Source organism: Hetaerina americana, unplaced genomic scaffold, assembly GCF_022747635.1.
Source record: "Hetaerina americana unplaced genomic scaffold, ioHetAmer1.1.p SCAF_5, whole genome shotgun sequence".
NCBI classification, from domain to species: Eukaryota; Metazoa; Arthropoda; class Insecta; order Odonata; family Calopterygidae; genus Hetaerina; species Hetaerina americana.
This window is the reverse complement of record NW_027287095.1, coordinates 22,249,916-22,275,979: the sequence shown is the minus strand read 5'-3', so window position 1 is coordinate 22,275,979 and position 26,064 is coordinate 22,249,916. Positions and strand designations below refer to the sequence as shown.

The following is a 26,064-nucleotide window of genomic DNA, read 5'->3' as shown; positions in this document are numbered from 1 at the left end:
GTTCAGGCTCATTCACTGTGAACTTTAATATCGTGTGAAAGGTTTACGTCCAAAAACAACACCAAACAGCACATCCTATTCTTATTGTACCACATAAGTGAATTCTTTATGTGAGTCAGAATACTTTTGCGTAAACTATAATTCAATGTTTCCATTCAGGCCCCGAAGAAGTATTGCGAACTCCGGCGTCAAGAAATTACCAAATCGTTAACCAGAAAAAGAATTCGATATACTGACTAACAAACGGACTTGTATGAAGTTAATAAAAATAGCTGGCAAACATTGTCTTGCCAGAAGTATCATATACAACAGTATGGAGCAACCAGTAATGAGCTGATGATTCTAAAATTCAAAATTGAAAAATGGGATGGTGAAATAATTAGGTCAATTTAAATTACAATTAGACCATTTGTAAAGCATGGCTCGAGTATCACTGATTAGTTTAAAAAGTCCATCGCTCCAAAATTGGTACATCCTCAAAACCCATTTCGTGTATTGTAAATATTAACGGATTTAAACGAAAAATAGCTACTTGATCAAACCACAAGTAGTAAAATCTCATAAAGAAAGAGGGAATGGACCAGGAAAAAAAATTATCATGATTCTTTATTATTTAAACGACACATCATTGGAAATATAATTATGCATGTAAAATCTTTGCTAACAGCTTCACAATCCTCTCGCCAAAACCACACCAAACCGAATTGGATGTAGCTCGGTCACCGTGACTGCTTGTATACTATCATGAATTTAAAAACATGAACCCAATTAATCCCCATTTCCTGGTTCCTCTATTACCATTTCATTCTCCATCGTAACATTCGCTCTAGGCCGCTCGGACTTTCGTTTACCCTCTCACTGCCGAATTTATCCTTGAAACTTTTCCCGTTTCCGCTATTCAAGAGCCATAAGAATGCCTATCCCACTCACTTGCGCGTTTCTTCGAAAGTTTACGTACGTTAGCTTCGGAATGTTGCGCTCTACGGAATCTCAGTAACTGCTTTCAAGCTGCCGTTGTTTATTTACCTTTCTCAACCTTCATTGATCAGGGCCACAACGGAAAATTATAAAAAAAGATCCAATTCAGGACCAGAATTGGATCGTTTTTTTCACAAGGGTGGAAAACAATTCTCAAAAGAATACAAAATCATCTCGCCTACGTCTGCATGCTGCTTTCGTTACAACGTCGTTATACTTGCTCTCTGCGGGAAACTGCCTCGTCTCCCTAATTTTGGTGGCGAGGTGGTAAGCACGAATACTAAAGCGCTGCGGGCTGCCCAAGTCTCAATCTTCCACTGACAACTCCTTAACAGTTATATCTCATTCCGTTAGCCTCTCTTTTTTCCGTGCCTCTTTTACACCTAGCGACTTTTTATGCAAAATAATATCCCCTGAACCCACTGTAAAGGGAAAACAAGTCTTAGTGATTTATAGGGCTGTTTTCCTCGTAGCGATGAATTTTTTATCGACGAAGCTGATCGATTACCATAGATAAGTAGTTTTAATACTTATGATAATTTAAATTATACACCGTACTAAATTACGCAAATTTTTGGGAACGTATTGATATTTCTCGAGACCTCATTTCCGCCATTATTATAACTTATTCCCACCAATGAACTAACTATGAATACATATTGTGCTCGCAAACTATGAAGTGCCATTAAAAAAACAAAATGTCAAGAGTTAATAACACTTTTCATAATGATTTTCCACTTAGAAGCCATATAACGTAATTGGAGTGAGCTATATCAATTTATTAAGAGATAATTATTTGGATTTATTTAGTAAATGGGATAGGTTGAATGTGAGTAATTCAGATAAATATAGGATCTATTTATTTAAAAATCTGCAAAGAATTTTATGATATTCTGAATCAACAACAACGACGTACAGTAAAATATATAATCCGTCTTTTAATGCAATTCATACAGCAGGCGTAATTACACTTAATAAAGCTGAATAAATCGATTCATCTTGTACATTTTCGTTGCTTCGACCATTGTCGGCTAAGACTGATCCATTGTGTGCAAACCTGAGTTCACATTCCAAAGTGAAACGCTTTTCGCGGGAGACAAAGCGGTTTTTTGGTTCCAATTAAGTCTAATAATTGAAGGGAAAGCCCATCAAAATAGCAGTCGAACTTATTATTTCCACGCTTTCGGAACCGACGTTTCCTCGATAGAAAAAGAGCTTAGGCCACTAAAATTATAAAGGCGAAAATTTCACAAAGGCTCAAGTGATTTTTGGACGGCGAGCGGTTGGCAAGTGGGATTCCAAGTATCAAATCGTACCTCCTTTCTTCCATCTCTCTGAAATCTCTTAATCCCCCAACTCCTTCCGGACTGGAGGGTTAGAGGGGGAGGAATGAAAAAAAAGAGAGACATCTCGCAAGCAACAAGTGACTGCTCTCCCTTTAAAACCGAGGCGTGATTACACATTTTAAAATGACCTCCACAATAGGAAAATGACAGCTTCTTGCCTCCCGACTCGTGCGGCGCGGGGATCCATTCAGAACTCCCTCCCCACTCAACTTCCCGTTCTCTTTTTCCGTGCTCGGGCGGGGGGTGGACCGGCTGAATCGCGTGAGGAAGAGTGGGGCGGGGGAGATGCGGCTCGTGCCCTTCTTGTTGAAGCAATCAGTGTCATTGCCGTCGACAGCCTCCAGGCTCTGTTATTACCACCGCGGCTGAATTCTTCCCTCCCTCCCATCGCCCCTATCTTCCCGCGTCCCCCTCCTCCACGTCCTCCCGTCACTTGGAGCCCCACTCTTTCCACCGTTTAAGCCTTTTCCTTCGAACGGGCGGTGGTGAGTTATGCTTCCCACGCGCTCAAAGGATTGCTCTTAATTTAAAATCTCTAAGATTAAATTGTGAGCAATCCTTTCATCTTCAAATGATTGCTCAAACCTCTCGAATTTACGTTTTTAGGTTTCCTGGTGAGAAGTAATTTTGCTCGCGCCTAATCAACTTCCCTGCACATTTGCGAACGGGAGAAATTTCAACGGTAGTTTTGCAATTCCCTGCATATGGATAAGGTCTATTCATAATTTTCACGTAGATATTGCGTTTGCTTAATTTTAATGATTTAGACACTCTAACCATCATTAAACGTTAACATATGAGGATCCTACGGAAAAAGGTCCCTTAAACCTTAATTCGCTGCTTTCACAGAGGAGTAAATTTTATTAACGCCAGGGATAAACTAAGCGATAGATTGATATAACTCGTAATCCTCTTTTAAAATTGATGAAAATTATTATTATTAGTCTGCCACCTAAAGTTATGGATGGACACAAGTGAACATCGCTACACTTCCCAGCTCCGTCTAGAAAGACACAACCTTGCACCCTACACAACAATTAAGTTCTTTAAATCCGAATACTTTCAACCTCTCTTCATTTTGCCTAACAACTTTATCATTTTCCTCCCCTTCCTCGCTTGCCTAAGGCTCTCACCTACATACACACAATTCCTCACAAGCCGCCGTCAGGACGTGTGGCGGGCGCTGTTAGGGAAACCAGTTATACATGCAGAAATATTTATACAGACATTCACTTGAATACATGATAGCTCAAATACAACTCCCCTACTCATAAATGCCTACATACATCATACAATGATTTTTCAGAGTAATCAATTCATCACATTCTAGTAGTCTAGTTACTTTAATTATTTTCCATTCATTGGGTTCGATTTTAGTTTGATTCTCTCATGGGTGAAGAACGAGAACTTGGATCTGAAAGTGGTCCCGATGGAATTTACCGATATAATTTGGTACCTTAATAATTCCTTTCGTGCCGCAATAAAACTCTGGTGATCTGCACCTTTTTAAATGAATAAATATTTCCTGCTCTCTTTGAGACTCCCAGCGTAATACCTCCAGCGTATCCAGGACGCGTACTCGCTTTTCGTTTCACAATTTTCAAAAATAGCGGATTTTCTCTGTGCCTTATCTAATTTTTTAATTGATGTTTTCTCCCAAGGCTTTCTCTAATACTTGTCTCGGATTCTAACTACGGCCCAAACAAAGCGAAGTAAGACCTTTCTTTCACCGGCTTCAGCATTTCATCGTCAATCAAAATTCACTATACACATTTTCCTGCCCTTCCTCGGACCTCTCCCAACAACCCTCTCTCCTCCCCCAAAATACCCAGCACTTTTTCGTTGGTATTCCTTTTCGTTGACTTTACCTTTTCTATTTTTCTTCTCCACGCCCACATTTCAAAAGCCACCAATCTACGCTTATAACCTTGCTTCAACAAATGTTTCCGCAAACCACTACTATAAAACCACGCTCCATATAAAAAATGCCACTCTTTTTTATCATCCTCACTCACTGTTCCTATCATCTATTCAGTCATCCTTGTCAAAGATTCTTTGGCTAACTCAGTTCTTCTTGCCTGCGCACCTTATTTATTCCCTCCAATTTAAAAGTTTTACTAAGCCTTCCCCCTTATCGAAAATCTCATAAGCTTTGCACTGTTTACATTGCTTCACCAATCGGGTAGGTAAAAACAAATTATTACTAGTTAAATGTCATATTACATCTCCCGCTAAGTTGTGAGAATATTAGAACACCAGATATTTTGCAAAACCATGAAGGGTGGAATAAATAACTTGAAGCATATTTTATTTAAATTCTTTCAATTGCCCAAATAATTATTGTATCTTCAAATTGGAATGTTTTGACCATAACTGCCTTTATATTTCCGTTTGAGTCAAAATATATGAATAAGCAATTTTATCTAAAGAAACCAAATGAAAATGAACAACGTAATATTTTAAACTCACTTCATCGACTACAAAAATCGAAAATTCCATTTTATTTCCGAATTAAACGAACGCGATGTATTCATTTTCTATTTTAATGATGCCATTCTTTCAACATGTTAGAATATATTTTCCTAATTCCTAGAATACTTTCGGAGAATCGCTTCGTTTGTCGATAACGGTGCTACAGCGTTTGATGACAATATTACGGTGTTAATGTTTTATAGATTGCGACCTCTTTCTCAAGCCATCGACACATTCATGAATAATTCAGCGGATATCTTTGTGCTCAGCGCCGACCGAAGGAGCTGTGAAAATTGATAAATTGTCCAAGTCAAGTCGTCGAATCCAGCCGGTTTGCCTTTTTTTTAGTCTCACGAGCGGCGATGGAGTGGAAATACAACTACCCGATTTTTTTTAAATAGAGGGTATAGTAAGGGACCTTAAAACTCATTTCGGTAAGACTTAGGACTCCATACTTAACACATGCATATATGTATGTCCCCGCCGTAATTGTTTCAATGCCGTACAATTCCCTCTTCCAACTGATTTGTAGTTGGGAAAGCATTGATCGGTGCTTAAAAATTATGAATAACGCTGGTATTGTAGCAATGTTGTTTAATTTGCTAGTTTTAGAAGAATGCCTACTACCTAAGCCAATAAATCGTGAATCAATGACATTCGCATAAATATTTTCATGGAAACAACCTTTTGTCTTCGAGCGAAATTAAAAGATGCATAGCAAAAATAATACCTATTAGAATAGCCATAGAAAACGTTCAAGCTGTTCTTGCTACTTCATTAGAGTAAGAGTAAGCACTTAAAAACCAGCGGAAATCTACTTGTCTGAAGAAAATGACATGAGAAATCATATGCACAAATGAAGTATACGCTGTAGCGGGAGCTTCTTCAAGCGTGAAATGTCGATGATGCATTGCATTAGTAGAACAGCTATTAATTGTTCGATTTTAATAGCAGCAAGGAGGGGAAAATTTGAGGTTTGCATAGCGGAGTTCGAACTGAAAATACTAACAAAAGTTAATAATCGACTTTTGGATGGCTAGATTTAAGGAAACCTTTTTTCCAAGCATAATTCACATTGCAATGCAAACAGACATTAGAATTTTTTCCTCATATGGCACGGTGGGTATTCCAACGTTCCCTTGTCAAAAGTCCTAACAGCAGATTCCTTAGAATTCAGATATCGATGTATCCGTTCATTTCAGCCTTCTGTAGAAACATTAATCGCATCCCACCGCGTGCATCAACGCGGTGATGTTTTCTTTTAAAAATATGCTGTCAGTGGGTCATTTAGTCAACTTTCGCAGTGTTATGCCAACCTACTACTACTTTTTCACGTGGAAGCGAAAAATGGAATAAACGCACGGAAGAAGAAATTATAGAACGCTTTTGCATTCTGTCATTACAGAGAACAAACATGTTGCATGGTCCTATTCCAAGAAACTGCGGAAGATGTTGCGACAGTATATATAAATGGATCCAACCGCTCAATGTGCATTACAATGCAACAATGTCAAAGTAAAAATCATCCCCCTTGACCGGGATCCAAACCCGGATCCCTAGATAGCCGTGTTTCATGATAGTAAGGTCTAAATGAAGCCTTCGATTTAGCAAGATGATAGTTGTAGATTGGATACTTTTGAAATGTGGGTGTAGAGATGGATGGAAAATGTGAAATGGATATAAAGGAAAACAAACAAGGAAATGCTAAAAATGGTGGGTAAAGAGAGGGGAATAAATCCAAAGGAAGCAGGAAATAGGGATTCAGAGCATTTTGATTAGCAATGGGATAAACTATAAAGAAACAGCGGGAGATGCCGCTACAGTGACTTCTAATGGAGTCATCCACTAATATGCATTTCAATGCAACAATTACAGAGTGTAAAAATTATTCTTTGCACTCTTTAAAATTTTTACACTCTCACATTGTTGCATGGCATTGGGATATTGAATACTGCGATAGAGGAGAGAATACTAGGCAAAGGCACGAATAGGATAGAAAAGTTGGATGGAATGAAGGGAGGAACGAAGAATACGGTGTGGAAGAGGGGCTTGTATTTCAGGGTCAGATGTCAGGTTGTGTTTTGTAAGGAGGGGCATATGAGTGTTACCATTGTACTCGTACACGATGTGTCCTAGCGAAACTTAAAAGGTAAAATGTCAATATTTATATTAATGATATTGTAAGAATGCAGTGATAAATATGAGTATATTCTAAGTTTTAGTAACCAATTATCAGCGCTCACATATTCCTAGGCTTCAGTCATACTTACTTACATGTATTTTAATTGGATAGTTGCATACCTTTATTGCAGCAATGAAAAATATAAAAATGCATGTATGCATTTGAATCAAATTTAGCTTCTGATTTTAAAGTTCGTGAATAGCATTATTATCGTCCAATATCGTCCAAAACTATCGTTGATAGCATTTAAAATATTTCATAAGATTTACTATACAACATACCTGTATGTAACTTTGCTGGAATTCATTTGCGATATTCTTCAAAAAGGATGTATTAAATAATTTATTGTTATCCAACAGAGTACGTTAATAAAGAGATATCACGCTTAACATTCCATCAAGTTTACACTCCATAGTAAGAGAAACCTGCACAAGAATGCGAATTTACGCTCACGGAAAAAGAAACACGGGTAACTTTCATATAAGTGAAAGATGGATATAAAAACGAGAGCCTAGTATGCCGAAAACATTTTGGCAATAAATTTAAGGCATATGCGATACAGACGTTTCACGCACGGCCACTATCCTGTAATGATTGGGATTTTTATGCTTTCATAAATTCAAATCAAAAGAGCGGACGCGTTTAAAATACCTCGTAATTTATAGTTCTATCATGTTTTTATACGAGCAAATCAGAGACCAGTGGCTATATTCTCTTAGCAGGAGCATGGCCTGTGGGAGAGGGACCGCGAAAACAAAAATGACCTTCGGGCGGAAAAGAAATTCATTGGTAATGTATTTCGCTGAATGTGAAATCACGGAGCATTAATCTCTCCGGAGGGCGTTGTTCCATCTAAGGGAAAAATTCAATGATTTGAGATCACATGCGTAAAGTTTACCTTCACTTGGTAATTCACTCGTTCCTAGGAGTTTATCGTAGGAAAATCTTTGAGCTTCAAAATAATGTAAATTCCATTACTAACGATGTACTATTGTAGACTTAATTATCAGGCAACATTTTGAAGCGTAACCGAGTCATAACCTCTGCATTGCTATTCGCCATAATATCATTAAAATCCGCAATTAAGTTCACAGCGAACATAAATTCACTTTGGCGTTTTAAATCGTAGGCACCTCTAATGGCGGCTGTAGTCTAATTCGTTTAAAAATTGTTCACCTAATAGCCGCAATTTAATATTGTTGGTTAAAATCATATTTTTCCCATGTTAATCTGGGCTACTGAAAGTTATTTTGGCATCAAAAGAATCCATTACGTTAAACATCCCCCCATATCAAACTAATTATCTTTGGCGTATCTATCGCTCGAATGTTTACCAGAGGCCACTTGTAAAGTAAATGCTCCTTGCTGATAACAGGTATGCTATCTCAGGGGATCAGTTTACGTCCGGAAAGATCTGCCTTGTTGATTCTGTAGTGGACGTCAAGTCCTTTTGCTTGCCGACGCGCCGATCTCAAGTGATACGAGGGCAATTCTCTCTCCGTCCAAGAGTCACGCGTGACCGAAGCGTGGACATCTTTTCCCCGGTTTTGTCTCCAAGAGGAACACGGGCTAACTCCTCTTTAATTCTCTCTTCAGAAATATCATAGTTCGTTATAATGCTATTTCACAATCTGACACTTAACCTGCCACCATCATGACTACGAATCAATATTAATGGCTCTTTTAGGATTTAAGAGCCGCTAGTGTTTCGATAGGCCTAATTACGGTACTGCAGAAAAGTAATGGAAGTTTTGATTTAAATAACATACCTTTCGATTCGCATTGAAATCTCCTGCCATGTTTGAGCTCTTTCATTGCGACACGCTCACAAAAAAAATTAAAAATCGCTCACTAACTTCTACAGGACAACTCAAATGGTTGTTACGAAAACTTTTGACCCAAGACACATAAAAAAATAGATTGGTATTTTAATCTAGTTCCTTTTTAAGAATTTTAAGGAGGAGGAAAACATAGGTTCATAGCAGTTAATTATGACTAGCTTTCAAAATCTTGAGCCACGTTTCACACTTGTAACTAATTCATTCGAGATTGTTTTCACCCAAGCTCGGGCTATCAAATCAATCTGCAGTCAAACTAATGAAAATCAAGCGTCGTGTTACAAACGTACATGCCGTTCATATGTTGAACGTCAGAACGGTGACAGGTGTTCCCGGCTGCCACTACCACTTTCAGTCAAGGAAAAATTAGTTTCGTGAAATGATTCCTAAAACTTTTAATAATGTTAATAGAAATTTTTAGAGTTCCGCTAAATTATAATGCAAAAATCTGTTATATCAAATGAATAACTAACTCGGTATTTGAAAAAATAAAAGAAGAAATAACTCGGTAACTTGATGAACCGTGGTCTGATTCGTCCAATGTGCACATACTTCTTGCATGGATTTTCTTGATGTTCATTACGAGGCTACTAATAATTAGTGAGCATTTTGAGCAATTTTTGTAGGCTACCTTAGATTAAACCATATGAGTTGGAATAAAAAGAAAATGAAGATAAAAAAGCTATCAAAGGACGAATACGTTTAGTTTTTTTTAATGCCTAGTATCCCTTGGATGTTTAGGTCATCGTTCCCACAATGAGAAATCACACTGAGTCCACTTATTACTCTTTTCCTCATTGAATAGGCTTAGCAATGATATTTTTAACGTCAAGAATAAATCTGTTTTCCTCCTCAAAGTAGGTAGAAGAAATTGATTTCACATCAGTGAGCTTCACGGTGTATTGGTGAGTCAATCTAGGTCACGCTGCACGTGATGGATTGATGTGGAATTGCTTCGGTTTCCTTTTGTAGTTGGCTAAGAAAAGAGTCCTGAAATATAATGCTAAGTTGCACTGTCTTACGCGCTCGTAAGTGAAAGAGCAGTTGACAGGCCTTGTACTCCTCAAAAGAATGCGCAAAAATGGAATGGCACTAATGGAATATCATCATGCATCACTGTTACTATTTTTTCTATGGAACCCCCTCTCTCTCGAGGGAAGTGTACATTATTACGGGTCTAACGCTACGAGTTTTATACCTTAATGGGTTTCATACGCTGTTAACGATGGAAAACTATTTACCCAGTGGTAATTTACAGATAAAGATCAGTCAGGCAACAAATTGAACATTCTAGCTACATTGAATGCCAAAACGTAATACGTGATAACCGTTTAAATTTCTGTGAGTTTGTGTTCTTCATTTTTACATAAACAGAAAATAAACTCTAACATAGGGTTCTAGCACCTATAAAAATACCCAAATCCTTTTTCAATACTACGTAAATAATACTACACTGCGACATATTTTGGGATGATTTCACGAGATGCAAATGGCTCATAAACTATTTTTTTATTGGGATGAAATATAGCCCAAAGTACAATTATTACTTAATGAAGAATTGCAATATAATAGAGTATTGAATTGTATATGCATGCGTGAAATTCAACATAAAGTTTTCTCGTAATTTCTCGGATAATTATTCAAATTATTTTTTTTTCATTCATAAAGATGTCTTCCTTATCTAGCACTCATGACCAGTATTTTAAATAACGAGGGACTACATTCGCACAATACCCCGGAAGCCGCCGCAAAGGTGTGTGGTAGGGGGGGTGGTGTTAGGACACCACACATTAAACATATTACTATACACTCCCGTAATGATAATATTATTGGCTTGTAAAACCTTTTTTTTCTTGGGGAGATCATGAACATTCTTAATATTTAACTAGGATTCCATTTCATGTTGAATATAGGTACACCGAATTTAAAATGTTTACACATTATCAAAATTATGATTAGCTAGTGTCTGGTAACATCCAAAACTGAAGGCAGTTTTGACAAAAATTCTTCGTAAGTCTTAATAAAAAATACAGTAGGAAAACAAGTCTTCCAAATTAATGAAAGCCAAAAAGTATGTTAAAAGGGTAATTAATCCGAACCTTGGTCTAAAAGAAGAGAAAGAACTAAGCTAAAATTAACTATGCCTAAGATATTCAAAATTCGTACATTAGGGTAGGAGGTCCAGTTCCTTTCCTTGTGCCAGGAGGAACTGGTACCCAAAAAACCACTCAGTTAGACAAGCCAATGCATCATCCTGTATTCACTGAAATTTCACCGGAATATCTGTTACCCGACAATATTACATAACTTGGGTAAAGTTAGAGGCAGAGTGAATCGGCTTGAGCATTTAGTTATGTGGCCAGAAGACCGGCATTCAAATCGCAGATGGAACCTCTGGTCAACTCCAGCTGAACCCTAACCGCTGTAGTGCTAAGAACTATGCGACCTCCACCTTCATCTACCAGGCCAACCTTCGTGGTTATTACGGTGGTGGGTTATACTTCAATATCATTATAAAAGTAACTGGTTCCAAGGTAAGGGAAATAAGGCTTTAGTAGAGATTATGGCAATGATATATTCCTGAAATTTTCCCTTAAAATTCTCATCCATGTTTTTTTTTCAAGCAAAGCATTATTTAAAATTGATCCATTTATACTAAATAGAAAAACGAGATGACTTCTAGCATAGAACGGCAGATGACGATTCCGCTGTTTGAGGAGCGACGCGTTTGGGAGACTAAATAAAAGACACAAGAGAATCGTAAAAAGGAAACGGAATTTGGCAAAGTTCCGCGACTCCAAAGCTGCCTGTTGTCGGGATGCGCAAAAAAATACGAGAGCCGTTCGCTCACAACGATCGCCTCGTTTCCTCAAAAACGCACCCAGACGGTTCACACATGGCGGGAGGAGGTCGGGCTTGATACGCACGGAAGTCAAGAGAGGCGGCTGGCGCCAAAACCTTAAGTGGCGCCATTGTATGAGATTCCGACGGGGCAACCAATAGAGCGTGGGCGAGCACATGCACTGACAGGAGAAAGAAGGGAGGTGGGGGAAGGATCCTCTTTACGGGGGAGTGAGGAGTGAGGAGTGGCGGGGGAGCGAGGAAAAGGGGGAAGCGGTCGGTGCAAAAGGACGGCTGGCGAAATAAAATAATACTAAGCATTCGCTGTCGTGGGAAAGTTGTGCCTCCACGGTAACGTTATGTTAAAATTCGCGGTTGCCACCTGAACGAAAACTGAGTTTAGCTGCTATCCGGAATTAGCTATCAACTTAAAAAATCAAAGAAAAATAAACGGACGAAATAATAAGACAAGAGAAATTTTTAAGTCTTTTAAAACATTAGAACCCGGAAATGTATTTATAAAAGCCAATTTTGAATACATAGAATATGGCAGACCTAAATTCTCACAACCGCTAACAAATAATGGTCGTAGCCCTGAAGTGCCTTTCTATTATTGTCTTATTCTAGATATTTATTGATACATTGAACATGCATGGTCATACACTGATTTTCACTATGATAAAGCGTAAAATCAAGGATTTCACTACTGAAGAAAAATTAAATATTTAACTATGAAAGAGATGAGATCTTTTCTTTGGGTGAAAGCCAGCCAAAGATGTCAATTTTTATCTATAGATAATTTATTTAACCAAAATGGGAAAAATGTTTGAGGTAATAAGAATAATAAAACGTCTTTATTGGGGCAAGATTAGATACTAGGGGTTGAACGAGACCCAAATAGCTACTGAAACTAAAGGCAAAAAAAGTACTTCTTTTGTCTTTATTTAGAGATAGTGGGCATGACAAAGCATTTGACGGAAATACATAAACATTAAACGCATACGAGGAAATATGTCTGCAGGTTGCCGTTGTTCGGAATAAGCGGAAGGGCAGACCACGTGTCACGATACTAAGTGAGCCATCCGAGATATTTCCGAGATTGCATGCGTAAATTGGCATTGTTTTTTGCTTATCTTGCAACATGCTATGCATGCGTGAAACAATAACCCGGAGCTGGGCTTGAAACCAATCGAGTGAATTGAATCATCTCCTAGCAGGAATCATGCGTCACACCGCGAGCTTGCTTATGCGGGAATCAGGTTTATCATAAGGCGTTTATGGTGTTTCCACCGCGCCTTATTTGACCCGTGACCTCATGAAATAAAAGAAATAATTACTTTTAGGTCGGAAATTGTTTTTTGACCGCAGCCATCGGATGTTTTTCCTCTAATGGGTATCCCACGGCACCCCTAAAGATTCCGTGGCGGGAACTGTTTTACAGTGAAGGAGAGGTTTTAATGTATGTGGTTGATGTCTAGGGAAAAAGAACCAGGAGTTAATGCCTCGAGATAATGGAGTGAAACATGTGAAGACGGCGATTTAAGAATGAGTTAAGATCCCGGGGTGATGGGAAGGGAAACGGTGACCGCTCGAAGGAATTACGACAAAAGGAATAGCTTGGGGGAAATGAGACACCGCAGTGGCTCCGACGCAAAGAGGTAACGAATTAACTCACGATCAGCCGAAGGACAGCGAGAAACGTTCAAAAGGAAATGGGGAAAACGGGGAGAGATAAGGATAGTTGTTTCTACATGTCCGACCTTACTGAGAAATGTTTACCACCTGATATAACGGATGTGCAATTTGTTCTGAGGAATTCTTTGGCGACTTGGACGGAAGTAAGGAAACAAAGTCCTCAAGCTGAAGAGGCACGTGGGCATAATAAGTTAGATTTAAAAGGAACGTGAACTTTGCGTTTATGAGAATTTTTCATACTGAAGCTTCTAAGAATTAAAAAAAAAACTTTTTGCAGCTATCAGTTTTGCGCCTATCTTCATTTACAATCTTGTACTAACACTTCGCCGTGTTTTAGCAACTAAAACTCTCTTTTAGTAACTGTTACTCGAAAAGTGAATACACTGATCAACCAATGCGGTCCCGAAGGCTCTATGTCATAATTTGAACTAACCAATGAAATTCAAACTTTCAAATTATGTCCCCATAACATGCCGAAATGACGGATGGATAACTGTTTTTCACTTTAGTGGTTGATTTCTCTGCCATGAAAGATGAAAAAAAATAGTTGAAAGCAAGAACACTGGAGGGATGGATGGATGAGAAAGATAATCGTGAGAATTAATCTCATAGAATGTACAGAATGAAACGTAGAGTGAATAGAAAAGATTCCTTCCCTCGCCTCATTGACCTCCAATGCTCGTAAAAGGAAGCTCGTAAACCACCCCCTCTGCCATCATTAAACTTTGTTTAATAAAATGAACAAAACAATAACAGCGACTTAATGATAAACACAGTCGCCGCCTTTTCAAAGTTATGTACGGCAAGGAAACCACAGACTTAAAAGAGGGAACATTGAGTGGTTGAAATATGCGCTAAGTAGAAAACTCCTTAGTCGTGGTCAGTCCGCCTACCGACAGCCATTAAAACACATGCTTCTCGTGGGAGAAGCATGTGGTTTACTAAATTTTTTCATAATACGCTGTGGGCATCTACATGACCAGTTTCAAAATTATCTCACGTACTCATCCCTTCTGGTATGATTTTCACCTTCCAACGCTAATCATCCGGCCATTTCGAAGTATTTTTCTCGCAGATTACACCTACAAATGGCAGTAAAGTCGCATTTTCTGGAAAATAATGATTTCCCCCCAATTATTAACAGAGCCAACGTATGCATTATATTGTACAATTTTGCAGGCTTTGTACGAAATCCGATTCTAACAAATACTACCTTGGGGCGGTGGACTAATGGATTCCACTATTGACTGAGAGGCCCCCCCCCGGGTTGAATACCGAGTAATACCTCCAGACTCCTATAGCTGAAATCGAAAAGTGCTCTTTTCTGCGTGCCCAAATTTTGCCTTAAGTCAAAAAATTAACTTCCTACCTGAATAAATTTCGCATGCTGTAGGACTTCGTGCGACGTGAAGTCACAACTCATGGGTTGTGGACTAGGCGTGTGTAGTGGAATAAAATTCACGAATAAAGCGCTAAACAGGTTAAAGAGACGAGTGTAAATGCCACTGTAGAAGCATTGACATTCAGTTGAGTTTTCACCAACCGTCTGTAAATCAATATGAATAATTATTTGCAGCATGTCATCCTTGATCAAGAATCTAGCTTCCGAAAATTAGCTGAATCCATTGCCTGGACAATAAACTGCTAAAATCCCAAATTTCTAAAATAAATAGCAGGCATGCCTTTTGATTAGAAAAAATTAGATATCTACTTTAAATTTAGGTCTGAATAGAGTGTATTATGGCTGTTTGAAATTAAATTCTTTTCAAGTGTACATGCTATATTTTAAAAGTTTATTTACGCTTGATATTTGAATCAATGAAAGGTATTGCTGTTTTCAATAGAGAAAGTAAAATTTTCCTTAACTTTTTTCACTATCGGAGGAACTATTTCTTCTTTCGAAATTTCATTCTTTTTTTGCATATGTTGCGTCATTGAGGTTTTTTTATCGATATATTCACTAAATTCCTGATAATCCATGTGTCAGGAAAAGGTTTTTAACAACCTAGTATGCATATGAATATGGATAAGAAGCTTCACTTATTCCTTTTCCGTATACTTACAAATCGATATCTAATAATTTGATCTATTTACGACATTTTAAATCCATTGTTTCAAACGGAGGACCGTTTGACCGGGGACCTTCCATGCTTTCTCTTATAATATTTTCAAGTTAATCTCTCAAGTTAGACTTATCTTATATGTCTTGATATGCCACATTCCAGTACCATCCTATCATAAGCGAATGCGTCATTTAGCGCACAATTATTTGGTTTCTCTTTTGAAAGAAAACAGTTGTGCATGGTGTGAATATCTTTAGAATTTTCCTACCGTATATGTACTCATATCACATGTCGTAGTGACTTTACTAAAATAAAAATGACTGAAACAGTTTTATCTGTTTTTCAGGTTACCACAGTTAGCCGTATCCGCCAAATTATTGTGTCTTCTGATGGTAAGTTTCTAACAATTTTTATAATCTATAAAAGGACAATAAAGATTTGTTAATACTGATAATATATACAAAATCATGCGCATTGAGCATACCAATTAATCATCATAAAAATGTATGAGCACACCACAGTAATCAACCAATTTCAAGAATTTAAACATCATATCGAGTCACTATTGTATTTTGGATGGCCTAGGTGAGGAGTCATTAGCTGGAAAAGTAAAAGAGGATACAATGCATTTATGTTAAATTTATTAAATGTCATGCTATCAGTTATTAATGCGGGACACAAAAACATTGGTTAATTCTCATCATTTGAAGGAATTATGAGAATTCTCTGACGATCTCATTCTCAGGCTATCTAACCATAAAATATTTGCTTTATGGAGACATTCTGGCATTGAAGCATGCGTTCTTACGGTCTTCCATTTAATTTTTCATTTATCTGCAATAATTTTGCAAGACAGGTAAAAAAATTAAAGGCAGACTGAAATTAAATGATTTGATTTACAGTCTCGAAAAAACCTCTCCATAGCCTGCAGCAAAAATTGTGTACCTCTGCTTCATGGTCGATAAATGCAGTAACGATTTTGAAAACAGAGCATGGCATATATGTTTTCTAAATTTATATTCGTTCAAAAGCACTTTCCCTTGTTTAGCTCATAATTGAACGGTTAGCATTCGGGGCAATGATTGCGTTTTAAATGCGTATTTTGAATGCGTATTTAAAAGTCTATAGAATTAAAAAAAATTATATTGAAGTTATATATATATATATATATATATATATATATATATATATATATATATATATATATATATATATATATATATATATATATATATGATATAATATAAACTTAATAAAAAATATAATAAACTTAAAAAAATATAATAAACTTAAAAAAATATAATATATATATAATATAAACTTTATGGAATATGAACAATACGCAAAGCAATAAAATAAAGAGTAAAACAATAAAATATTGCGAATTTCCTGTTTGCCAGTGGGATTCAATATGTATCTTGAGTTTGTACCAAGGTAGCCAAAGTTAAGTATTTACAGTATTTCTTCTTGAATTTCAACTCAGTTCATATTTACTTTTACTATTTATGCAAGATTCCTAAGCCTTATTATATTTATAGTATATAATATTCGCGGCATATTTTTCCGGACGAATTACTGCTGTAGTATTTAAATAAAAAGGAGAGTAACAGATTATACACCACTCGTTCGCAGAAATAATTTTCATTTGACTGCCCCTCATATTATGCTGATTGCATTAGAACTGTATCCCTTACCAAGTAGTAAGCATGAGATAGGATAGCAAAAGGAACTTTATAGGCTCCATTCATTCAGACAAGTATTTATTGTTCCCCTGCCTGTTTTCATTGCGCTTACTTCTCCCGTGCGGCTCCGTACGTATACCGAACATGGCCAGCAATATTACCTGATTATTAATGCACTTCATCCTCCTAGCTGCTGCCACTCCATTAAATAAATCATTTCATTCCACGGAAATATATCGCCTGAGTAACAACCTGAATGATGGGCGTACAATTCATTAGTTTACACCTTCAGCCTGAACACACCTTCTAACTCCACTTAGGATGTTAATTCGTTCAAACAAAGACGGCAAGGAGGCTTAAGGAAGAAATACGCATTTTAAGTCATAAAAAAATGGCTACAGTATAAATATTTCATATCGGCAACTACACAACCAGTTGAGTTGTGAATTCCGTTTGCGTAATCACCGATACGATTGCATTCACTCTGGTAGCTGTTGAGTGCTCGGGTAGTTTCGCATTAGAATTCTTCTCCGTAACTGCCAAGAACTGCAGAGCGTGAGGACATGGCTCGGGGAAAGAGTTCTGTTTTTCTTCTGCTAATATGTGCGAATATATGGCCTCAATTCCTGGAAAAATTCTTTAGAATCCAATTAAATTCCATCGCAGTGACCGCACTTTTAAGACCGGACACATCTTGTAATATTCTTTATTGCCAATAGCATGAGCATTAGAGAAATCCTACTAATCTAGGTGCACATATTAATCACACTTGTAGTCGGGCACGTACGTATATTTTCCTGATTCTTCGTTCAATAAAATTATGAGAGGCGATAGAGCTTTGAGTGACATGCAACTTTGATTTCTGAAACGTAATATATGAATTTGATGTCATCATCCATATTTGCCACAATATGAGAAGATTTTAGAAAGTATCATGGACAAAATAAAGATAGTTAAACAAATAAAATTGAAAGCAATTTAGAGGAGGATAGTATAGTAGCTGTTTTTATTCTAATACACATGCGATATTCTGGCATTGATTTAAAACCCCGGCTGATTTTAAAAATTGAACGCAACTATTTCTTAAATAAAAAGATGAACGAATGTGAAGAGCCATAGAATACTTTCAAGGATAGGATGATGAAGCCTTTTCCCATCTTGCCAGTTTTCTCTCTTGACCAAATTTCTCCCATGTCTACCCCATCACATTATAAATATAGGATCAAATGTGAAAAATTCATTTCATGCTTGTCAAATCTGACGAGGGAAGGAAATTTACATGTACAAGGTGAATCTGCAAGCCGGTTCAGAATTGTGTAGCGAGGGATGAACAATAAATGGCATGAAAGGAAAGAAGAGAGGAACAATGGAAAGATTAACATGAAAAAAGGTTGTTTCGAAACCATGAAATATGCGTTTACACAAGAACTGAGATTTGTCGCATCTTAACTGAGAAAACGCTTGTAATCGCAGCAATCGTTTTCATTAAGAAGAAAGAATTTGGCTCTTGTGCAGGGTGCGGCAGCATGATATTCCGATTTGAATTGAGATTACATCGGAATCAGCCAGTAATGCAGCAGCCCCTGGCATCTATCGCGTCAATAATATAATCCTTTTATTTATCGGCCATAGTCAATCATCTTGTCATTAGGTTTTGAGGTGCCCGGAATGAAAAATTTAGGCTAAAACATTTGGTTTGAAAGTTTTTACTTTAAACTTTAAACCATATTAATTCCTCGCCTTCTGGTTTTCCTAGTGTGTTTATTTCATAAAATCTTACCCCAATTAGTTTTGATACGGACGCGTAAAGGTTTCTTTTATTATAAAAAAGTTTCAAATTTATCTTCCAAAAGGTAAACTGCCTGTGATACGAACAGAAAAATTGCAAACATCAACCAACAACGGACAATTAACAAACCTAACGCTATTATTGTTCGAGCATATTTCGTAATAATAATATTTGATCCCTTAAACATTTTATTTCCATTAACATGTATAAGCCAGCTTGCAAAGCGTTGAATGAAGACTGGAAAAAAAATCTCCATCAGGATCGACGGACTTGGTTCACTCCGTTGCCAAGATTCTCGCACGAGGTCTCTGATTCGTATCCCGTATGGTATCCTTTCGTCAAGTTTAAAGTATTTCTTGATTTAGTTTAAGATGAGATATCGCAACAACCGTAGGGGAATCTGATAACGGCACTGAATTCCACAAGCTACCACCTATGCGTATAAATCGGTTTCAATAGCTACTCTTAAGAATTGGGAATTATTTAGAGTTCGGAATTCTTGACAATGTATTCGCCGAAAGAAATAGAAAATCACAATTAACAATTACAGAAGTGCATCACCTAATTATGGTGACAATGTTATATTACAAATCCCTGGCTAATATTGTCCATCCCCATTATTTCGTATGCCAGAAAGATATAAATGTTTCCAACAAAATAAGAGCTTAAGAAGGAAAATAGGTTATTTAATGGGTGTCAACTTAATTAAGTATTATATTGCACATGGGTTTAATAGTTATAAATAAAAGCAAGGCATTTATTTACTGCAAATTTGAAAAGCGATCCGAGCAAGCCAATACTAGGGCACTAGTGGAGGTTTTCTCCCAATAATATATTTCTTTCTTTCTCAGGTCTGTAATATTTACATCAATGCTATTCAGGTCCAATTAATCAAGTAATGAGGTAGCAGAACCATTGTTATTCATTGAGAAAACAAGCCCGTAATTTTAACAGGAAAATACTCATAAAGTTGAATAAAGCTCTAATAATATACAACTCGGCTTCTGACAATATCAACATTATATATATTATAACAACAATCATCATCGAATCTACTTTTAATTTAATCTGTAGGTTAAATTAACTTTGGAAAACCGCTACTACTACTATCTACTTTGGAAATTTAAAATAAAACAAATATTCTATCGGAATCCGTTACACTCAGTCTTTTTATGCATTCACAAACACCTTCCTTTTTGGGTTAGAAAGGGTGGAGGTTTCTCAATCCTTCCTTTTCGTAGAAGTATATTTATACAGAGTCATTGACTTTCAAACTATTCGTAGCGACTTAATGCGGAGGCGAATATTGCGCAAGGGAAGAAACGTAAAAGGAAACTGAAGAGAATAATTGTGATTAAACCATTCTAATTTTTTATCACCCAATTCCAGTTCCTACTATCCTTTAGGGAATAATAATTTCATTGAAGTCGTCATGGCTTCTATTTTCACTACCAAACGTGTTATTTATTGAGCAAGAACTTCTCCATGCTATGATTTGTGTTAAGGCACCTACATTTTTCATTGTTTATAACATCTATTGTATTATGATACTTCGGCGAGGTGCACTAAAAGTATTACTGTTTTAAGGCTAAAAAAGATTTGTAATTCACTGGAAAGGCATCATTTTTGCCATCGACCATTTGTCAGCGTTTCGGTTAACATGGATAGGGTAGCTTCATCAGGAGCTCACATGCATCCTTATGCAGCGGGGTATTTTGATGAAATCTTACTCGCATTAAGGCCAGTCAAATGATCAGTCGCAATACAGTAAGAAACAAGCGCAATTGGAAGAAGCGAAACGTCGTCCTTCGCGTATGGCGTGCATTTTTCACGGTTGAAACCATTTCCGGTGATTTATCGCGGTTTTCAATTAAGCTTGATTGCTATTTATCGCCACCATTTTTATACCGAATGGATAGTCACGATTCGGAACGAATCTTGTGAAAATTAATAAAAGGAAAAATGTTACAACGGGAAAGGCGTGGAAAAGGAATGGGTTTGGATTTTAACATCTGCGTATTATGAGGACAACATCTGCTTTCACAATGCACATCCACTAAATATCATCGCATGTACAGATCTTCATTGGGACATAGTGTACACTTCCACTTTGACAATACATCATTTATACCTTATTCCCTTCCGATATACACTAAATAGATAAAAGATACTAGACACATTTGGTCATGTTAGAGCTGGATTTTCCGTCAGCGCTCTTTTTTTTACATTTCGCGCACATAAATAGTTCAGGAACTCCGCACATATCGATTTATATGCCACCAGATTCGGAGCGATGGCGAAGAGAAGGAGACTTTGGCCACTTCCTCCCGTAGCCTCCGCTCCCGTGATTACGAAAGCAAACGGTCAGTGCGTGGCATCGCGATCCTTATTCTCCCCCGGGGAGCCTTTCATGAAGTTGTTGACTCGGGCGCATAAAAAGGGTGAGCTGGGTGCAGATGAGGGTGGCGCCTCTTGAAATGGCTTTAATGGCCGTCCTCGGGCGTGAGAATCAAAACTCGAGACGCGGGGGGGGGGGGGGGGAGCAGCAGACTGGCTGGCCGCTTTCATCTCACTCCCCACTTCCCCTTCCCTTCTCCTCCGACTCCTCGTGGGTCGTCCTTCGATGCACATTGGCAGTCACCTCCCTTTGACAGGATGAACAGACGTCTCTGAGATCTGTCCCAGACGGTGTGTTGTGTCTTGGTCGGCCTGAAAACATTACCCTGTACCATCTAAAGGTCCGTTAATCTTGCTGAACCTACTAGATCATCTTCCGTCTACCGCCCCCCCCCCCCCACCAAATCTATGGCAATCCGAAAGACGCAGGTAGTACAAGCGACGTCTGAGAAGCGATCGGAATATGTTTTGGCAATAGGTGTAAACCTATTACACCCCGCTCTACATTTACCCCGAATAGGGGTTTTTCTAATGGGTAAACCCCAAGACTGCAACCCATCCTCATCAATGTAAAATTTCATAAACACGGAATCAAACAGAATGACAGAATAACGCGCATAATAGAGGCAAATTTCTTTCTCACAAACCATAGTTTAGCCTCTAGTATCAGCCATAACCGAGCAACCAAAATTGTAACGCACTAATTTCTCGTAAGCTCGTACCAGCAGTTGCGTCATTAAATTTTCCGTGGCCATCCCCTAGCTGTCTAAAAATAAGACAACTTAAAAATGAATACACAATTTTAATCACCTAATAACAAGATGCAGCTAAAAGATACTTATCCTTCTCATGAAACTAAAGAAAATTACAGGCCGATGATGTTCCTAAATTTTCGCGTTAATGAAATCGCTTGGCAAATAGGTTATCGAATAATCAAGAATTTGTATGGTATAATTGTTTGGCATTGTGTTGCAGTTTGCACGAAAAGATACCATAAGTTATTATGCAGGGGTATACCCTTTCTATGATTCGAAATTTTTGCTTTGAAATTTGTCTGAGTTTTAGTAGTATGTAATATGGGTCCCGATTTTTCATCAAAAACTTAAGTTTTAATAGCTTTTACTCGCATTAAATTTTATACGTATGGTAGTTTTGACCGCCATTATCATTTAATATTTCAAGTTATCGTGATAAAAGATTAAATTTAACAAGAGAATTATTAGTCTCAGTATCGCCCAAAAAAACTTCTCAAATTAAAGAGACCCATGCATGTGGCTTGACAATATCATCTATCTAATTTGTTGAGGAAATAATATTAAATAGTTAAAGCAAATTTGGACTAACCTCCAATTATCACTCTTGTATGAAGCATACGCTGTCGTTAGATGGGGCTATGTGCTGGTCAAAGAGTATCCTAGACGGAGGCACAATCTGCTCTCGTTCGATCAGTCCACCGGTTCCAAATTCAACGATACTCCATCTGTTAAAAATTTTGACGACAAGAAATTTAATGCTGTAGACTGCCACAAAAAATTTGTGTTTAGTAGATATTTCTGGCTTCTGACTTATTCTTCAGCAAACACTTTACCAAAACAAATAAATAACTACTTCCCCATATTTCGAAAGTAAATTTTTTTTTGAAAGAATACCAAGAGGTTTAATCATTAACATAATTAATAAATTGAAATGCATTAAATAAAATCAGTAAAAAAATTTAATGAGATGATCATTTTACTTTCTTTATTAGTTTTATTTCGATTTTTGAAGCAAATATAAAGAAACACAAAAATTGTAATTTATCCAAGTGTACACTAAGTCGGTGCCAAAAACCTTAAGTACTATTTTAGTTTTGTTGGAGAAATGAAATTTAAATTTTATTTCTAGATTAAAGACTATTTCCTCCTTTTTAACTCATTATTAGCTTGTTGATATCGTTGCCAAGTAAATGTGCATGAATGAGAGTTTAATGTTTTCTTGCCAATTAATCAAACTTATTTTTTCCAAACAATTGAAACAATGGAACAAATTAAAATATATGAAGCATTTTCTTACGCCGACGAAGTCTCACTTACATGATTATCATTTGCCATAATCGGACCTAGAAAAAATTAATACCCATGAATGCTTTGATAACTCTGAAAGGTGATTTATTTATTTGCCGATTTGAGCCATCTACACCAACTTGCTAAAATCAAGCGGTAATTCGCTTGCAAACAAGTTCACTTTTGGATATCATATCACAAGAGAATAAATATGTACTCCTACTTCCGTCGAGCTCATCCTTCTTCCCCAATTTTTTTGATTTCACACTTTTTCAGGTTTAGCTGGGTTGTGCTCTACCTGGTGGTGTAAGTGCGCTCCACACAATACATAAATCAATTCTGCTGCACCCTCAGGGTAAATATTGGAGAATTTCAAAACACAAACGAAATCTTAAAAAGATAAAATTGTCATGCGTTAAGTGAGAATAGAAAAGTGCTGTATATGAGCAGTAAATAATTAGTGCCGAGTAATGAAATCCAGATTACCCCTGAGGAATGAGAGAGGACAAGAACTCCAAGTGGTTCGACTAGATTTTTCCCTAATCTCACCCAGAAAGTTACTCCTTGAGTGCCTCGGAAACATATTTCAATTTATCTAATACGGAAATTGCATAGTATGGATATGAAATCTGGTTTCAAGCGGACGAGTGCAGATTGGAGGTTTTGCGAGTGTGTGTGGCGAAAAATGGAGGAAATAAGTTTGACTGAGAGGAAGACTCATGCTAAAATTTACGGTGGGCGATGAGAGAAAGCTACAGGAGGAAATCCGAAAAAGGCGAAGAAAGTGTACGGAGGACATTTAGAAAATTAGTGGCATACTGAAGGTCGTGATAGAAGGAAGAATGTTGAGGAAGTAGAAGAGAAAGAAAGAGAGTAGCGTTTTTGGACAGCATGAAGGTAGGTAAAAGTAACGACCAAATGAAGGAAACAATATGCGTAGAGCAAACAAGAGGAAGTTCTCGATAAACCTAGAAAATAATAGGCGTTAAGGAACGTCCAAGAACACACCTCATTTGATTGAATACCTTAAATGAAAGAATGAACGATAATGCGAAGTTATAAATATTCTATCTAGATATAATTTTATACATTTCACCGTGTTATGTGCGACTGAAGAAATTAAAATAATGTCTTTTGAAAAAATCTTGTCCTCATTGATAATCTCATTCTATATTGTGGGCTTGTTGAGTTGAAGGCTAGGTCGATTTATTTCCCGATATGGGCGGCCAGAATGATGAAATACCAAAGGGGGGAAATCGGCGGGAATATGATGGAATAAGAGCTTCATAGTTGATTGGTGGAACTGTAGATAGTGGATTGGACTCAAGAAACAAGGTAAGACTTCTCATTACCGGTTGCGAAACAGATAAAATGAAGCGGGATACGAAAAAAAGAATTAATCGTCGGAAACACTGAACATGTTACGCTATTTTGACGAGATTGATATTCGAATTTGCATAATATCTTAAAACAAAATTCATGACCTATATCCTGTACTTGCCGACATCTAGCGACTTTAAGCTAAGTTCTATCAAAAGGAAAAAAATAATGTTTTAGCATCATATCTACGTATTTACTAACAAACATTGAGCAATGTAGACTTTAGTTACGTCTACTATGTGAACGGTTTCACAAAGACGATAAGTAAAATTATCTGTATGCGGATCTTAAGCTGAGGTGATTATTTGTGCCGTAGACGACGGGCTTGAAGTCTAAACGCAAAATATTGTCATCATCCCCACCATTCCATTTCAAAAATCCCCGCCCATTTTTCACTCTTGTGATAGTGACGGAATACGCATGGCAACACACTGCTGCAATTTGTGCTCCGAGTGAAATAATACCCTGCCTATAATTTACAGTGCTGTACAATGCATAAATATTTATGTTTTCGGAACCTTATCGGTAGGTGGTCCGGAAGACGGGCCTTCGTATTCCAATCATACCTTGGTTTTCTTAATATATATTCATTTTTTGAAATAAATTTCCGTTTTTCTACAATGGCTTCCAAGATCCCTGAACATTCTTTTCTTACCCTTATCTTTCACAAAAATCACACTTTTTGTGCCAGCCACCTCACTGTCTGAGATTTTTTTGGTGGAGTGTCGTGCGCGAGTCCCTTCCGTCTCCCCACTGTGTCCATTCGTACAATTGTCGACCCTTTGCGTCCAGGTAAATGATATTCCACGCGCTCCCGTCCTGGAAATAATGGTGGCTGGTATAGATTACTTATGTTCCGGACAGAAGAGGCAGTGCCGGACCTCTGAAAGGTGGACTTCCCCGGGAGAGGAGTCCCACGGCTTCATTTTCAGAGCGTTGATGTTGTGAGAGTTGGGAGGGGATGAACAGGTTTTCGAGAGCGGCTTTCTCACAAATAATCTTTACCCCGCTTCCCACCCCCGTCTCGCCGAAACCAACCCTCCGCGCACACTGACTAACCCACACCGCCGTGGCCCGACACAAAGCTACTGCGGGCCAGACATCCCTCGTGTCGCGCACCCTTTGCAAAAACGCTCCCCGGTAAATCACAGAGTGTTCCCCTCCTGCCCACCTACCCTCAGGGGTCGCCTAACTGACTGACTAACTTGACTCCCATTCCCCCCCGCCGTCTCCCAAAAAAAGGACGGTGGGGGCATTACCTGTGTGGGAGCAATTTTCTCCATCCGTTTTACTGTGTGAGAGATCCTTTCATTTCTGGGCCCGGGGAGATGGGAAGGTGGATGCCGGTGCCTGTTCAAT

At 37.7% G+C, this 26,064-nt stretch overlaps 1 protein-coding gene across 1 annotated transcript in view; it reads left to right on the top strand.

Annotated features, from left to right (window-relative positions):
• ths (thisbe) overlaps positions 1 to 26,064 on the top strand; it is a 185,386-nt gene that overhangs the window by 130,894 nt on the left and 28,428 nt on the right. Inside the window, exon 2 of the mRNA XM_071591756.1 lies at positions 15,762 to 15,807. Within this exon, the coding sequence (XP_071447857.1) occupies positions 15,762 to 15,807 (46 nt within the window). The remainder of the gene's footprint in view (positions 1 to 15,761; positions 15,808 to 26,064) is intronic.